Below are 18,833 nucleotides of genomic sequence, written 5' to 3' on the forward strand. Positions count from 1 at the left end.
CACATATGTGTTCTTACTTAGAATGTTTTTGGATGTTACTTTCTGTGTATTCTTCTAGATAAATTTTAAATATTTTGTTCTAATAAAGTTATTGTGATTTGTTTGGGATTATGTAAAATGTAAAACATTTAATATGGGAGAACCATTATCTTTTCATTACTTAGTCTTACCATTTGGGAATATGGTATATATTTCTGTACTTGAGTTATGTGTTTCTCATTAAACGTTTACATAGTCCCTATACATCTCAATTTTGTTTCATGGTTTGGTTACTGTTACAGATAGTAAGGATTTATTTTTTATAGGATTTATGTTTCTTGGTGTGACAATATAGGCAAGATTCCCTTCTAATTTCTCCCAGTTCACATTTTATAACTAAATGGAATAGAAATGCCCCCCCCCCCTTAAGAGCCACCCTTTCATCCCTGGAATAAATCCCACTTAAATATTAATATAATAATAATATATATTTGTATATTTTTATATAAATATATTTAATACTTATTAAATATATTGAACTTGAACTCATTACCCTAAGATCAAGAGTTGCATGCCCTACCAACTGAGCTAGCCAGGCACCCCTGATTTTTTTTCATGTATTGTTGGATCCGATTTGCTGATGTTTTGTGGAGGATTTCTGCATCTATGTTAGAAATACTGGCCTGCAGTTCTCTTTTTTTTTTGTGGTGTCTTTATCTGGTTTTGGTATCAGGGTAACGCTGGCCTCATAGAATGAATTCAGAAGCTTTCTTTACTCTTCTATTTTTGGAATAGTTTGAGGAGAATAGGTATTAACTCTTCTTTAAATTTTTGGTGGGATTCATCTGTGAAACTGTCTGGTCCTGGGCTTTTATTTGTTGGGAGTTTTTTGAAAACTGACTGATTAAATTTCATTGCTGGTAATTGGTCTTTTCAAATTTTCTATTTCTTCCTGATTTAGTTTTGGGAGGTTGTTATATGTTTCTAGGAATTTACCCATTTCTTCTAGGTTGTCCAATTTGTTGGCTTATAATTTTTCCTAATATTCTCTTATAATCCTTTGCTTTTCTGTGGAGTTGGTTGTTATTTCTCATCTTTCCTTTATGATTTTGAGTCTTCTCTCTCTCTCTTTTTTTTTTTTTGATGAGTCTGGCTAATGGTTTATCAATTTCGTTGATCCTTTTCTTAAAGATGTATTTATTTGAGAGAGAGAGCATGCACATGCACACACAGGGGAGAGGCAAAGGGAGAAGGAGAGAATCTTGAGCAGACTCCCTGCTGACCACGGAGCCCAACACCAGGCTCAGTCCCTTGACCCTGAGATCATAACCTTAGCCAAAATCAAGAGTTGGATGCTTAGCCAACTGAGCCACCCAGGCATCCCAATTTTGTTGATCTTTTCAATGAACTAGCTTCTAGTTTCATTGATCTGTTCCTTTTTGTTTTTTTTTTTTTAATCTCTATTCCATTTATTTCTATACTAATATTTATCATTTCCTTCCTTCTACTAGGTTTGGGCATTGTTCTTTTTCTAGTTTCTTTAGGTGTAAAGTTAGGTTGTTTAGTTGAGATTTTTGTTGCTTTTTACTTCTTTCTGTTGATACAGCACTAATAAAAGATTTCAGTTGTCTCACTATGTTGCATACAAAACCTTACAATATCTGCTTGGTTAGTTATTAAACTGGTCACATTTTCTGGTAGTCTTTGCATCTTCCTACATGGTATAATAATGTCTAAGTAAATTCCATGTGGAATTTACCAGTGAAAGGACTCAGAAATAACTGGGTTTGAGGGTACCATTTCTGTAGAACTATGTTGTATACTTTTGCTTACAGTAAGTGCGTTTGCATTCAGATATTATATATAATCAACATGTATAACTTTAAAACTGTAATAAAACTTACAGCCACTAATCATTAATAAATAATATAGTAGGGCCCATGAATTCAAAAATGAAATGCTCTTGTCTCTTCTATTTGTGATTACCTACAAATACCTTTTTTCCCCTTTTTTTAAATAAAGGATTTAAATAAGCGGTTATCACTGCCTGCAGATATCAGAATACCTGATGGATATCTTGAAAAATTGCAGATAAACAGTCCACCGTTTGATCAACCAATGAGCCGAAGGTCTCGTAGAGCTTCTTTAGTAAGTTTTCAGTCTCCTATATCTATGCCATCAAATCTGTTTGGATATTCTGGGTGTAAACATTTTACATTAATTTTTATATTTGCTTTTTTAATAACTAAATTTTATTACATTGCTTTTAGGATTTTATTGTTTTCCAGTTCTTAAGGGTTTAAAGATGCATGTTGGAATACAATTTAAGCTATATTCTGGGTTTTTTTTGGAAAAATTTTATTAATATATGCTAGAAGTATATAATATATATTAAATATATACTACAGATACAGAAAAGTACATAAACTATTGTGGTATAGCTCAGTGTATTTTTTGCGAAGTTACCATACCTGTGTAACCAGTACCCAAATCAATAAAAGAAAATGCCCGAAGTCCCCAAATCCCCTTCCTGCCACCCTCTCTGTTTACTTTCTACTCTTACTTCCTCAACTGTAGCCACATCCCTGCTTTCTAATGCCAAAGATTAGATTTACCTGTTTCCCATTGTTTTGGTTATATAATGCTTGTAGTATATTTTAATATCGCAAAAGACTTTTTAAAATCTTCATTTATTCACATTCTTATTTTAAAAATACTTTTATTATTTCTGATTATTCATATTTAAACTTTTGAACTTGAATTATGACTATATAAATTATTAAAATACATTTTATACAAATATATAAAAATGTGTATTCAAGTTTATATTGTGCAATATGCATGGAAGAATAGAGTATGTATTCTTTTTTTGGCTGGCCTCTTTTGCTGAATGTTATGCTCATGTTTCATCTAGTTTGTTGCATATAGTTATAGTTAATTTGTTCTTACTGTTGCATGGTATTCCATTGTATGCTATACTTTATCCAGTTCCCTGTTGATGGACATTTAAATGTTTGGGTTGTTTTTAATTTTTGGTTATTACAAAATAGTGGTTCTGTCATCATTCTTGTACATGTATTTTGGTTAATATATGTAAGCATTTCTGTTGAATACATACCTAGGAGTGGAACTGTTGGATCGGATTGTGTGCATATGTTCAGCTTTCCTAAACACTGTCGAAAGAGTTTCCAAAGTGGGTCATACCAATTTACACTCAAATCAGTATTTTACAGTTGTGTTTGTTCTTCTTAGCCAGTTTTTGATATTGTCTCTTTTTTAAAAAATTTTTAACTTCTCTGGTGAGTGTGTAGTGTTACCTTATTGTGGTTTTATTTGCATTTTTCTGATGACTAAGCTGAACACCTTTTTAATGCTTATTGGCCATTTAGATATACCTTCTTTTGTGAGTTAACTGCTGAAGTCTGTCGTCTCTTTTCTTTTCTGCCTTTTTCTTATTGATTTATGGAAATTCTTTATACATTCTATATAAAGAAACTGAGTTATATGTCTTGCAAATATCTTCTACCATGCACCAGTTGACCCTTGCAATTGCATTAAGCACTGCTGATTGAAAGGTCAGCTTTCCCTGTTGCAGTGTCACCTTTGACATAAGTTCAGGTGATTGTATATGTAAGGATCTCTTTTGGATGGTTATAGTCCTATAGTAGAGGTACATATAAAGTGCTGTGGGATAACAGACAAGATAGCAAGTAAAATGACTTTGCATATCACAGGCTTACAGAGGAGATAGTGCTTTAGCTGGCTCTAGAAGGACGGGTAGGAACTTGTCAGGTTGACAGTGGGTAGAAGGGTGTTCTGAGCAGAGGAAACTTGATGTACTAATACCCACAAGCATGAATGTAGGTATGTTGGGGAAATTATAACTGATATGAAGGGTAAATGTGGAATAAGATTAAAGAATAGGGCTTGAAAGAATAGGATAAATCCAGACTGTAAAAAGCTTTGGCTACCAGGCCAGGCAAGGAGCCTGAACTTCATTCATCCCATGTAATGGGCCTCAGAGGTATTGATATAAACAAGGGCTGATGTAATCACATTTTTGTTTCATAACAGTGGCTTCAGGAAAAGTGTAAATGAAGTAGGACAAGAGAAAGACTAGAGGCAGGAAGATGGATTAGGAATTTATTCAAAATTAGGGATGATGCAGCAGTCATGTGGAAATGGGAAGTAGAATCCAGATCCTCAGGGTCATGTAGAGATAAAATAGGCAGGACCTCTGGTACTCAGCTGAACTTTGTGTCTGAAGAAGGAGCAGTTGAGGATTCCTGGATTGCTAGCAGTTGTTACTCTCCTTTTTACATATTATATCATGGAATGTTTTTATCCACCGAAAACTTCTGTTGGGTTACATATTCTAAAGAATAAAATTACCTTATGCTGTATATAACATGAGCACATTGTTAATTTGACATTCATCAGTGTATAATAAAGTAAAAGTATAGCGCCAACTGGATTTTGGTATACAGGTTTATGATCATAGTTTTGCATCACTGCCTAAGACATTTTTATTTAAATAGCTTTGCCATTTGATTACCTGGTTGAAAGTGTTCTTTGGCTATCGATTTTTATCAGAGATTAGTACTCAAGATAAATTTTGGAGTTATTGAGTGTTCAGATTGGAACTAAAGGTATGATTTAATCACCACATAATTGTTAAAGCTATTCTTTAGGAGCTATCTTTTTCAGTCTACATGAAATTAAGGAAAACAGTGCCCTCTAATGAATGTTAAGTGATGGAGTTTTTATTGTGATTGAGTATTCCTACTCATATTCCTTGGTTTTTGATCTAAAGTGGTTTATAGATTTCAGATTAATTATGCCAGCTGTGTTTTGGTTTCTACTAATGCACCCTTTTCATTATTCATCTACCTTGCTAAACTAAAGCATTTGGTTTCTTTTGAAGTATATTAGAAAATTATTCTTCACTACCCTAGGTCTATGTATGAAGGGGAAGGATTAGGGAGTGGATGGAAGGAGATGGGAGAAGAAATATATTCTTCACATGTGTTAGAGCTCATGTTTCCACGGATAATATAGTCCTTTTTACCCCAAGATTGATTTATTTATTTTAGAGAGCCCACACAAGTGGGGGGAGGGGCAGAGGGAGAGGGAGAGAGTTTCAAGCAGACTCCGTGCTGAGCACAGAGCCCAACGCAGGACCCAATCCCACAACCCTGATTCATGACCTGAGCCAAAATTAAGAATCAGATGCTTAACCAACTGAGCCACCCCAGCACCCCTGGATAATGTATTCTTTATCTAAAAAAATAAAATAATATTTTCAAGATAAAATATAAAATTTTAACCTTGTCTTTCTAAAAGTATAAAACTTTATATTTTTGCATATTCAAGAGCAATGTAAAACAAATAGAGTAGTTAAAATAACATACATCCTTTGAGTAGGAATTAAGAAACAAATCACAACTTCTGATGAAGAAAGACCTACAGTAGGGCTAATTGGTTCTTCTATAAATTTATGATCATCATCATCAGCCTAAAATGAACCTTCAGAATTGCTTGGCTACCCTATATTGTTTTTCTCTGGTTAACCCTTCCCCTCTCAATATACGCAGATGATCTCTTTTCCTACATGATAAAGAAGAGAAAAGCCATAACCAGAAACCCCCTCATTTTTTGAATAACAGATGTGCAAATCTATCTACACCTATACTCATTCTGCTCTTTCATCCTTCTTTTTTTTTCTTTTTCTTTTTCTTTTTAAAGATTGTATTTATTTATTCATGAGAGACAGAGAGAGAGAGGCAGAGGGAGCAGACTCCCCGCGGATCAGGGAGCCCAATGCGGGACTTGATCCCAGGACACCAGAATCATGACCTGAGCCGAAGGCAGACACTTAACCAACGGAGCCACCCAGGCACCCTCTTTTAATATTGAGGAATTGTCTTTCTTCCTATCCCATCTCCTCAGGATGCTTTAGAATATTTTTGTCATCCTTGAACACTTGTATATATTCAGTCTCCCTCTCTTGACTAAATTCTTCCTATTTTTATTTTAGAATAATTTTAGATTTACAGAAAAATTTAAAAGATAATATAAAGAATTCCTATACACATACCCAGTTACTACTATTATTAACATTTTACATTACTTTAGTGTGTCACAACTAAGGAAATCAGCATTTTGTATATTACTACTATTCCATACTTTATTCAGATTTCCCTAGTTTTCTGCTAATGCCCTTTTTTTGTCCCAGGGTCCCATCTAGGACACCACATTACATTTAGTTGTTTTATCTCATGTTAAAGATATTGGTTATTGGACTGGTGAAGGGCTGTTTAATATTCATTATGGTTGATTAGAAGTGAGATGTTCTAACTCTTAACATATTTAATTACACATTAGATTAGTGGAAAGCCCACATGCCAGTAGTCAAGATTCATTAGAACATTGATTCACTTAGAATGATGGCATGCCCAGTGGAATTTTTGTGACTGTTAAGTGCGGCTCTAGTAGATTGAGAGTCTTTATATAAAAAATTTGCCTCATTATATTGAAATTATAGGTTTTACACATTTACAGAATCTGCTTGTTCCTAACAATGAGTTGGATTCCTCATTCATGGCTTGAGCAATATATATCATATGTAGTCCTTTTTTATTTCTATGAGTAGGTGAAAAAGTAGTGTATCAAGTCCTGATGTCTCTTAGAAATAGTAAATATATCATGGGGTGTGGAAGTGAGGCTCAAAGTCCACTCACAATTTAATTTACCTTTGGTATATTATGTACAGAATTAAGATCATATCATACTGATGGTAACAGCAATTTTTGGAACACAAGATTAGCAAGTAGAATAAAGGTTCTCAATCTCTTTTCTGCCCTGGACATTTCTAACAGTAACAGTAACTCCATAATCTCACAAGGAGGAAAATGGATGTTTGAAAAAATCTCCCTTTGTGCCCTGTGTTTCTTATATATGCATTCACTTTTAGTATGGCATCTATAGAACTTTTGCACATACTTCATTTGTTTTTAAGCTCAGACTGCATTGCTAGCATGTTAATACCTCTCAAGGAGGGCACTTGTGTGATGACCACTAGGTCTTATATGTAAGTGATGAATCACTAAATTCTCCTAAACCCAATATCACACTATATGTTAACCAGAATTTAAATAAAAACTTGGGAAAAAAAATCTTTACAACCATGATACAGTGATTATGTTGGCAGAGCCAGAGTAATCCAGAAATCTCCCACAATGCTCAGTACCACTTGCAGGTTACATTTAATTATAGAAAGGCTATTATAAATTATAATTTATTTTGGATTTTTAAAAAGTTTTCATGTGCTTATGCTATAAGAGTCATCTGAACAGGAATTTGATTGGGGCTGCCAAAAAAAAAGCCAGGTATTCTCTTGGAGCAGTGAAATAACAAAAAACTATCTTCATTTGTTTGGAAAGTATAACTAAGTAGATTTTTATATTTTATTAAAATATAAAGTTGGGGCACTTGGGTGGCTCAGTTGGCTAAGCATCTGACTCTTAATTTCATCTCAGGTCATGATCTCAGGGTTGTGGGATTGAGCTCCAAGTTCCGCTCTGTGCTCAGCTGGGAGTCTGCTTGAGATTCTCTCCCTCGGCCCCTCCCCCTGCTCGTGCTTGCACTCTGTCTCTCTCTCTAAAATAAATAAGTCTTCACAAACAATGAATCATGGAATACTACATCAAAAACTAATGATGTAATGTATGGTGATTAACATAACAATAAAAAATTATTAAAAAAATAAAGTAAATAAGTCTCTCTTTTTTAAAAGATTTTATTTATTTGACAGAGAGAGAGACAGTGAGAGAGGGAACACAAGCAGGGGGACTGGGAGAGGGAGAAGCAGGCTTCCCGCTGAGCAGGGAGCCCGATGCGGGGCTCAGTCCCAGGACCCTGGGATCATGACCTGAGCCAAAGGCAGATGCTTAACGACTGAGCCACCCAGGTGCCCCTAAAATAAATAAATCTTTAAAAAATAAAATATAAAGCTTACTGTTTGATTCCTTTAGCTATTTCTGTTTTTATTTTTTTATTTTATTTTATTTTTTTTTTAAAGATTTTTATTTATTGAGAGAGAGAGAGAGAGAGAGAGAGCCTGAGAGGGAAGAAGGTCAGAGGGAGAAGCAGACTCCCCGCTGAGCAGGGAGCCCGATGTGGGACTCGATCCCGGGACTCCAGGATCATGACCTGAGCCGAAGGCAGTCGCTTAACCAACTGAGCCACCCAGGCGCCCCTATTTCTGTTTTTATAAAACTTTTAAACTATTTTAAAATAATCTAATGATGGAACTCAGTCTAGATTGTGAACTCACAAAAGCAGGAATCATTTCTGTCGTCTTTACTATATCCCTAGTACCTAGCATTGTACTTGGTAAATGCTGGATAAATGAACTTTGTCCTCTGTCCTCTGAATAATTTCTGTAGGAGAGCATGTCAACAAGCTAGTCATTATATCTATTGTTAATCTTGTCATGTTCAGCAGATAAAAATGCAAGCAAAATTTTCTAAAAATTTCATTTAAAGATTAAGTAATATTTACATGTAATTATTAAAGCCTTAAGGCTGGAAATTTTTAAATGAGGTGGTTACACTTTATTCTGGCAGATAATTTCACTAATATAACTATGCCTTTTGTCTGAATTCTCTGCCTGCCTGCATGATGAAATTCAGTAATGCTCTTTATCTTATAGATTATTCAAATTTAAATTAAACTTTATAATTATAGTACAGTATTTACCTTTTTAGAAAGCAGACTTTCACGGCACCTGGGTGGCTCAGTCGTTAAGGATCTGCCTTCGGCTCAGGTCATGATCCCAGGGTCCTGGGGTCAAGCCCTGCATTGGACTCCATGCTCAGTGGGAGGCCTGCTTCTCCCTCTCCCACTCTCCCTGCTTGTGTTCCCTCTCTCGCTGTCTCTCTGTCAAATAAATAAATAAAATCTTTTAAAAAATAAAATAAAAAGTAGACTTTCAGCATATTTTAATTATCTCACTAAATGTCATTCTCTGAAGACTGACTTTATGATATTAATATTTGATCATCCCTTAGTTTATTCCTTATATACTTCATATGATACAGTAATCTCTATAACATTTTTATCTTTACAGTCAATTTGTAGTCCACTTACATACTCTTTAAAGCAAATATCAGCATTTTTGTCATAGCCACTGGACTATTGGACCAAAGTATATTTGATGTCTTAAAGTTGAGTGCTAGTATTTGTTTACTTAAGATAAAAGAATGAATAAGAAAATTTCCCAGCTCTTAATGAGCTTGCAGTCATATTTTTCTTTGTGGTTCTCATTATTATAGATGATATTTTCATTTTTCTGAGCACATTGATTGTTTTCTTTATGCTAGTTTCCATTTACTATCACTACAGTTTTTTTCCCTTCATTTAAGATATGACACAAGACTTAAAATTCATGGCAGAAGTGTAGTAGTTCCATATTTGTGATTTTAATGAATTCTAGAGATAGGTATAAGAAAATAAACACATTCTACCATTGTTTATGTGACACTGGCAATTAGCGTTTTTTCAGAGTAGTTAAGATAGTTTAAGATCCTATCTAAATAGGCTATAAATAGATTATACATATAGTAAAAGATTATTCAGGATCAGGTTCTCATGTACCAAATAGTGGGCTATTTGCCACATTTTCCCTATTAAAGTTAAAAAACTCCATTTCTCCATTTGTAATTGGAAACTGTTACCTACTGTAGTTTCACCTTATTATTCTGCATAGTTATTGATAATAGAAAGCATCTCTTAGTATCTCTCAGTCACATATAAGACAGTGCACATCGGTGGATGGTGTGTGACAGTTCCAAAATCACATTTTTTAAATAAAATTGCTTGAAAATACCACATAGCGAGAAAAACTTTAAAGATTCCCCAAATTTTTGCAGTCATCCATTAATACCACCTCTGAGCGAAGTTTTTACTAGTTTAGCAAAATTGAATTAAGTACTATTAGACATACAGTTTTCCTCCTGGCTTTTAAGAGGATATAAATCATTATAACAAAAGGATAAAAAATGTCAGCTTTGCTTTACTAAAAACAATAAAATTTAATTAAAAAAAGATAGTCTATTTGAGGGACCTGTGCTATTTTTGGCCTTTCAACTTTGGGCAGTTTACTGTTGAAAATGTTAAGTCAAATTGTCAAGTACCATTTTTATTTTCTTCAACACCTCTGGAAAAATTGCATATTTGAACCTTCACAGTTGGACTAAAACATAGTATTTAAGGAGCCAGTATTATTTATATAACTTTGAGAGCTGAAATTATGTATAAAAGAACATTGTTTCTTTTCACTGGCTATTCATTTAAGGGCATGAGCACCACACTCAGAAGTGAATCTTCAGATTATTGCCTTTTCCACGATCTACAAAGGAGTACGAGAAAGCAATTTTAAGAAGATTCTTACTCCTCTGTTGTTTATCTTTTTTCTGTTGCTGCTCTCTCAATCCCTAAGTTTTCATCTCTGTATTTTTTTTGTTAAATCTTTTGTGTTGAGGCTTTTTGTTTTTAGTTTTTAAATATTAGGTTTCCATTACATATTTGGGTGTATTCCATCTACTTCATTTATTGACTCCATACAGAAGTGAGGCAAACAAGCTCAAAGTTTAAAAGCAATGGTTTTGAGAACCTACTTTTAAAGACTTTTTGGGAAAGTGTGGGGGTGTCAGATTTAGACTTACTACTTCTGTGTTTCCTGATTCGTAATGGAGTGTGACTTGCACTTGTCTTTTTCATTGCATTTTGGTTAGAAAACCTGAAACAAGTAGTATTTTATTGTTTGCAGGCCGTCCTAGAGAAGTCGAAAATTGGTGAAGGAATAACATATGTAGGAAAATTACTTAATTCTCAGTTTTGCTAGAAAGAAAATCATGTAGCTGTCTTTTATAAAATTCTTTAGTATCTTAAAATCTCAGGGCCTTAAACATTTTTTCTTAGAATGTTAACCAATCTATATAAAAAGATGGTTCAGCAGTTTTAATTGTGAACTTTGATGTTTTAGAACCTTTGAATGTTCCAACATTGGGTAAATTTTAAAACTTGACAGATGTTCAACAGTTTAATTGTAATCAGATTTTTCTATTTCAAGACACTTTTGAGCAGGAAAGTTTCAGAAATTGGTGAAGGGGGGCACCTGGTTGGCTCAGTCGGTAGAGCATGCGACTCTTGATCTTGGGGTCGTGAGTTCAAGCCCCATGTTGGGCATGGAGCTTACCTTAAAAGAAATAATAAAAATAAAGTGCACTCCTTTAAAAAGAAAAAGAATAATATCTAAAAAAAGAAATTGAGGAAGAGATGGATTGAAATTTTAAGAATACTAAATTTATTGTTTGCTTTCAGTCAGAAATTGGGTTTGGAAAAATGGAAACCTATATCAAATTGGAAAAGCTTGGAGAGGTAAGCAGATACTTATTTCAAAAATATAAAGCACCTTTTTTTTTTCTTGTTCATTATCCAAACTCCACAGTTAGGCCACCATTTCTACCAACCTAGAAAAAAAACGTAAGCACTATTGTCTAAAAGATTATATCTTGTACCAAAAAGGCAACAGAATGTTAGAAGGAAGAAAACCTTCAATTCTTGAAATTATGCCATCAATTTGAGAGGAAATGAGTATTTTTTATAGCTTGTAATCTTTTATTGAAGCAAAAAATATTGTGCTTTCTTGGTAACACAATATAGGCATCTATTAGCCTCCTGGCCGTCATGTGGGAAATTGAATGAGTTCAAACCTGCGAAAAATCAAAATTTTATCTCTAAAGATAAAAACACATCTCACTGAAGGTTAAGGAAATTTTTGGCTAAGAAGACCTTGGTTTTCTTGAACTTGTTACTAGTACTGACTGATTTTGAAGTGGTTTGTCTTCCAGGGTGAGAAAGGGCCAACCAGAAAATAATGGAATTAGCTAACAGGGAAGCTTAAGAGAATTTGTGGGCTATCTTGGCAATGGTAGAAGAACTCTCCTGTAGAGTATATTTGTTCTTTAAAGGAGAGTGAAGGTACACAAATTCTGAAAAGTCTGAGAACTGATAAAATTTTTCTAATTTAACATTGTGTCAGTTACATTTTCAGTTTTCAGTTAATATGCTCACTTAGTTGCCTCAAAGTCCGCATACCATTGTAGGTAAAGTACCTTTGACTCTAAAGCTACTGATCCAGTTGTTAATCTGATAAAAAGTACAAAAAGTAAATTAAATATTCTATGTTTTCATACTTTGAGGCATTCCATAGGGTTATAAGAATATGGAGGCTCTGCATATGGTACTACTGAAAGTCCTCTTAGCTATAAGAAAACCAAGACTAAAACTCTACAATGGTAGAGTTTTCCTTGCAAAAATGGACTTTAACATATGCTTACAAATTAGGAATTTAGTTAGGGCTCTTTATTGAATAGATGCTATAGACAGACTCTTAGGATATTTTGATGTGTCTTTCGAAAATATATTTCATAGGGTACATATGCGACAGTATATAAAGGAAGAAGTAAATTGACAGAGAATTTGGTGGCATTAAAAGAGATCCGGTTGGAACATGAAGAAGGTGCACCCTGCACAGCAATAAGAGAAGGTAAAATTTGATCTTTGTGAGCAAAATGTATGAAAGAGTCTATATGGAATGTTTTAAAACCAAAGCTGCATAACAAGAGTTCATTTTTTTGTAAGTAGAAAGAGCTCAGATATAGAGGACTGGAGATATACTTAGACATTAGAACTAATATTTAAAGTCAAAATATTTAACAGTATTATTATTGTATAGTTTATAGTGAGATACTATGAAGTCACTAAAAATTATTGTCATGGGTAAATATTTGACATTGGGAAATGTTATATATTATCTATGGGGAAAAGCAAACTATAAATTGATATATGCAGAATGTAAATACCATGATACCATTTTTTTTTAAAAGCTAGGTTATCCAGAAAATGGCTTGAAAAGCAACTCATGAGCAATTTGGAGGAAAAAAATGGTATCTTAAACTATATCTAAATTAATCTTGTAAGTCTCAATAAGTTAATATTTGAAAAAAACAGAAGATGATGTTATGGAGAATATTACTATAACATTGGGAATAGTTTTAAGTATTAAAAACAAGCCCAAAGCCATTAAATAAAAGAAAAAATGATTCTATTAAAATTTATACTACAGATCCCAAGGTGAATTTTTGTTTTACACTTAAGAGAATCTTACACTCAGTTCATGTGTTAAACTTCAGGTTTTTATAGTCTGGCTACCACAGACTAAATAATTGACTTTCTTTTCTTTTTTGCAGTTTCACTATTAAAGGATCTAAAACATGCAAATATAGTAACCTTACATGATATTGTTCATACAGATAAATCTTTGACTCTGGTTTTTGAGTATCTGGTAAGCATTTAACAAAAATTCAGTATTTACTTTTGCTGTAATAAAACATAGGAAATTGAGTTCACAGCTCCAGGGCATTGCTGTTTAGTTATTGGTATTGAATTAAATTATGTGTGGTGCATTCAATATCTTTTCTCCAAGAAAAAAAAAACACTTTTAAAAATTATATACTGTTAAGTAAATCAGCCATGCCTTCTGAGAAGTATGTATCACATAGTAAAGTACTGTATTTTTTCAGGATAAAGACCTAAAACAGTACATGGATGACTGTGGAAACATCATGAGTATGCACAATGTAAAGGTATGTTTTAGTGTATCATTTTAAATAGCGCTTATATTTTTCAGACATAAAAAGTAACAGGAATATATAGAAATAGTAATTTTAGAGTTTTCAAAACATATAAATATGTAGTGTGTGAAAACTGCTGCTTAGAATTTTTTCGGGCCTGTTGTTCAGCTTCCTGCCGTGGCTTATTCTTAATGTCCTAATGCTCTATTTTTCACCTACGTGTAAGCTGAAGATACATTCTTGAATCCTCTGTACTTGAGGCTCTTTTTCGTCAACTCCAGAGAATTGAAGACCTTCTGTGTTCCACATCCCCTTTTCTACCAAAATGTACAAAAAATTCTACCATTAGCTTTATAGGAATTGCTTTTTTCAGAGAGTCATTCAGAGCTCTACAGTGCTAATTCCCTTTTCTGAATCATAGCAGATTTCGAAGGCTGAGTAGGAGGTGCAGAAAGTAAAGTACCCAGAGGGTGGGTGATAGAAGCTGGTTTAGGTTATTTTTATAGCACGTAATTTGCCAGAGCTATGCAGCACCATTCTCTTTCACACCTCAGAATTTTTATAAAACCACCAGTTCCAATGCCTTATTTTAACAACACTGTCCCAGATCAGGTTTTTTTTGGCGGGTGGGGGTAGATGTTGGTTAGTTGTTTTGCCAGAATATCATAATCAGATTGTAAGCCTTAGTAGGCCTGTGAGCTTATGAGGATATATTTATTTTAAATCATTTTCTATAACAAATGGACTATTACTATGCAGAGTTTCATTTCACTTTCTTTTCAATATTTATTTTCATAAAAAAATAAAATAAATTGTAAAATTCAGAGAACCAACTATATCAGGAAAGGCTTTGTACTTAAGGATGCGAGTTTTTTTTTCTTTAACTCTTCTAGTCAGTTGCTTTTGTTTACCATAACATGCTTACCAAAGCATTGTCTTATTATTTGTAAGACTAATTTCTATTCATTTGTTTCTGTAGCTGTTTTTGTACCAAATTCTACGTGGTTTGGCATATTGCCACAGAAGAAAGGTATTGCACCGAGACTTGAAACCACAGAACCTACTCATTAATGAAAAAGGAGAATTAAAGCTAGCAGATTTTGGTACGGATGTATAAGATATTTATAAGTAGTTCTGGGTGGTTACATTTATAAGAACAACTGTGTGATTGCTTTTATGTGAGTTTGGAAATTTTCTCTCTAGCCCATGGAATAAGATATTTGATAAAACTTTGGTGGGTGAGTTATGTTCATGAATGCCAAAAGGCACCAGTTCTCGGGTATGGTTTTTAGACCCCTAAGCATCCTGAGACCCTTTCAGGGCATCTCCAAAGGTGTATTTTATCAAAATTATACTAAATGTTACTTGCCTTTTTCACTGTGTTAATATTTGCAGTGATGGTCCAGAAGCACTAAGGGGTAAAGCTACTGGTTGGTGCATTAATATAAGTTAAGGCAGTGGCACCAAATTGTACTTAGTAGTCATCATGTTCTTCACCACTATATACACTTGGAGGAAAAAAGTGTCAGTTACATATAAAAAGATATTTGATGAAGCAGTAAAACTTACTAATTTTATTAAATCTCCATCTTTAAGTACATGTCTTTTTAGTATTTTATGTAATGAAATGAGAAGTATACATAAAACCTATTTGCTGTACATGGACATACTATGGTTTTCTCAAGGAATAGTGTTTATGTGAATGCAAACTGAATTAACCCTTTTTTTCAAGAACATCGTTTGCATTTAAAAAAATGACTGACGGACAAACTGTGGGTACTCAGACTTAGGTATTTTGGCGCATGTTTTCTTGGGAATAAGTGAGCCTATCACTTCAAGGAAAACAACTGAAAGTATTTCTTGCCAATAGGAAGGTTTGAGTTTTCAAGCAAAAATTAAATTTTGGAAATTTGGATCTGCCACTTTGAGCTCGATATTTTCCCATACTTAAAAGACTTTACTGGTGAGATCAGTGGTGATATTAACAAATATGTTTTTTTTTATATGTTTAGAAATCTGTAAGCATTTGGAATATCTGTATAACCTAGGGAATCAATATTTTCCAAATGACTAGTACTTAAATGATACTACAGAATCATGCATGGGTAAAAGATCCACTTAAAGTACAAGATAGACCAGTGAATTTTAATGTACCAAGAGTATGAGAAGTTTACTAATGTAATTTCAGTTACCACATAATGTTTAAGAAATTAAATCTGATGTAGTGTCAAAGAAGAATATGCACAATTTTCAGAAAAGGCTGTTTAAATGCTCTTCCCCTTTCCAACTTCGTATGTGTGAGATCTGATTCTCTCCCTATACTTCGAAGCAACATATCACAACATATTGAATGCAAAAGCAGTTGTGAGAATCTAAGAGTCTTCTTTTAAAATAGACTACAAAAATTTGAATAAGACCATTTGTACTAATTTTTATTTTCCTTTAGAAAAAATATTTTTCATAAAAATTCATGTTAATATATAATAAGTGGTGATTTTAATGAATAAGTTTTAAATTTTTCTCAGTTTTTCTAATATGGCAAATATCAATCTATATAAATAAAAGCTGTTTGGGTCCTCAGTAATTTTAAATTTTAGTAAAAGGGGTCCTGTGACTAAAGAGTTTAAATGCCACTACTGTGAAAGGTGGTTCTTTAATATTCTTGCCATCATGACTTTGTATTTTATATGCTTATTAACTAATTAATGAATGCTATTTATCTGTCTGTCTTTAGCTAACCCAATTTTAATGAGATTACATGTTCCTTTTGCTTCTAAGAAGTAAATTTTTTTACATTAAAGAAACTTTCTATAGTAGCTTTTTGTTTCTGTTTTTTTTAATATTCCACATTTTGAGAGTTTCAGTACTCTAATAGAATGTGATTTTAAAAAGCCAGTGCAGTTTTTACAATTAGCACTTCATCATTTTTCATAAGTGATAATAGTAGTTTTACTTTTGGAGTATTGCACTAAATTTGAAAATATAAGTGTTTCAAGTATTGCTTTGTTAATAATTAAAAACTCACTAAGTGGTGAGTTTGTTCAGGAAATTCCTATACTTTTACTCATTTAACTTTACTATTTGAAAGTAGGTTAATATTGTTCCTTCCTTAAAAAAAGGAAATGGGTATAGGTCACATGTGTTTAAACTTACGAGTTATTTGCATATGCTCATGTACATTATACAGTCTCTTGGGCACAGTTTATGTTGTTACTTTCCTTATAATTGTTATTTTCTCTCTCTTTTGTTTTTTTTTTTTTTGCTGAGCTGCATTTACTGGTCCTTATTCCTTAATCCTAAAATGAATAGCAGTGATAGAGAAGCCCTGCTTGGCTATTAGAAATGAAAAATTTACTTTTTGGGGGAAATGCTGTAAGTGCTTTAAATTTTGCTTCTAACAAAGCAAACCAAGCAAATTTATCTTTTCACACGCCAATGAGAAATTCTGATTATTCCATGAGATAGTACAATCAGTTTTGTCTCTGCTTTCAGTTATTTTTTTATTGGTTGTATAGTAAATATACTTAAGGACCACAAGTAAGGGAGGGTCATATAACTTTGAGTATTTTATTGTAAATTGATCTTGAAAATTCTATCCTTTTTCCTGTGATTGATGAAATTCAGATCTAGGGAAGTACTAATATAGACAAACATTTTCATTAATAATAGAAAATGGCTTCTATAATTATACCATATCACAATTATTTGGTTTGAAAGAGATTATGTCATTTCATACCAATACTGAAATACTAATTGAACCAGGAGTCTGTTTGAACAAGCACCCTAGTTCAGAATTCTCTCAGGAGCAGGAGAGTAAGGTACTGAGGAAACTGTAACTTGCAGTTGCTTTGATGCTATGGTTATAGGTTATAGAACAAGCAAACTTGTGGCCCTGTCTTTTGTTCCCACATAACCCACTATTAATATCAGGAAGAGATACTAGAAAGCTCTCCACATCTTGCTAATTATCAAAGTTGGTAGGAAGAGTAAGACTTGTAATTAAATAAGCTAGTATCAACGTTGTTCCAGTTAATACCGTTTAGCTTTTTGTTTATACTAAACAAAAATAGTATGAGTGCTGCCTAACTATTTAAATTTCTGGTTTTGAGTGCTTTTATCCAGTTTAATAAAGTATTGAATTATCCTTTTATTACATTTTTCATATTTAATATTTTAATCAAATATATAAAGTTACATAATAAATCACAGCCTAAAAATGAACTATTCCTTGTTATTTGAAATAAACTATATGTTAGAATAAATTTATATTTCTTCAGGTATCTTTTAGAGTTGCTTCTTCAAGTGATCAGAATTTGGAGGCTTAGAGATAGTAAAAAAACAACTCTCATGCGGGTGACTCAAGAGATGAAGTTGTAACTCTTGCCTTTATTTCTGGATAACCAGTGAATTCCATTTTAAATTGGCAAAGGAGTGGCACAGGGTTTTCATCATTTACATTAATAATAGCCAAAGGCAGCATGGTCCATTTTATTTAAAATTATCCTTAAATATAACTTAAAACTTAAAGTACACAATAGCAGTGTAATTTTAGTCTAAGAAAACTAAAATTGGTATAGCAAATGAAAGTTGGAATCAGGTTAAAAAAGGTAACAGAAGCCTATAGCTATAAGAAGTAAAACTCTGTCTCATTGGCATATTTGGCATTAATTTAAGTTCCACTTGGAAATAATTTTGGCACCATGATTCATTGAAAGCAAGTATCTTAAGTTTAGATTAACCCAGGCACTGTATCAGGTGCATTCACATGCATAAAAATAAACATAGTCTCTGATTGTGGAATTGTTATTATTTAATTACATAAAGATTTGCTTACCCAAGACCACGCACACTCAAAAAAAAATTCATAAAACTGATTTTTTAAACTTCAGGAAACTAGAGAGTAGCTGTCTCAGACATAAAAACTTGTGACTGAAGTCATGGTGAAGATAAGGGTTGGGAAATCCATTATAGCCATTTCTTAATTGTTCTCTTTTCCCTATGAAGGGCTAGCCAGAGCCAAGTCAGTTCCCACGAAGACCTACTCCAATGAAGTCGTCACTCTGTGGTACCGGCCACCTGATGTGCTTCTCGGTTCTTCAGAGTACTCAACACAGATTGACATGTGGTAAATACATACAGATGTTATTGCCATTT

The 18,833-nt window shown here is 33.1% G+C and overlaps 1 protein-coding gene across 5 annotated transcripts in view; it reads left to right on the forward strand.

The window, feature by feature from the left end:
- Window positions 1–18,833, forward strand: part of CDK17 (cyclin dependent kinase 17) — a 113,263-nt gene that overhangs the window by 82,363 nt on the left and 12,067 nt on the right. For all 5 annotated transcript variants that reach the window (XR_003210282.2, XM_025882486.2, XM_025882487.2 and 2 more), the window contains exons 5-11: window positions 2,002–2,127; window positions 11,365–11,421; window positions 12,478–12,592; window positions 13,296–13,390; window positions 13,629–13,691; window positions 14,659–14,782; window positions 18,684–18,804. Coding sequence is in view for 4 of the 5 variants with exons in the window: in XM_025882486.2 (XP_025738271.1) it covers window positions 2,002–2,127; window positions 11,365–11,421; window positions 12,478–12,592; window positions 13,296–13,390; window positions 13,629–13,691; window positions 14,659–14,782; window positions 18,684–18,804 (701 nt within the window). In the remaining variant the exon portion in view is untranslated. The remainder of the gene's footprint in view (window positions 1–2,001; window positions 2,128–11,364; window positions 11,422–12,477; window positions 12,593–13,295; window positions 13,391–13,628; window positions 13,692–14,658; window positions 14,783–18,683; window positions 18,805–18,833) is intronic.

Source organism: Callorhinus ursinus, unplaced genomic scaffold (assembly GCF_003265705.2).
Source record: "Callorhinus ursinus isolate GAN/ISIS: 27379988/994484 unplaced genomic scaffold, GSC_fseal_2.0 scaffold14, whole genome shotgun sequence".
In the NCBI taxonomy this organism is placed as follows: Eukaryota; Metazoa; Chordata; class Mammalia; order Carnivora; family Otariidae; genus Callorhinus; species Callorhinus ursinus.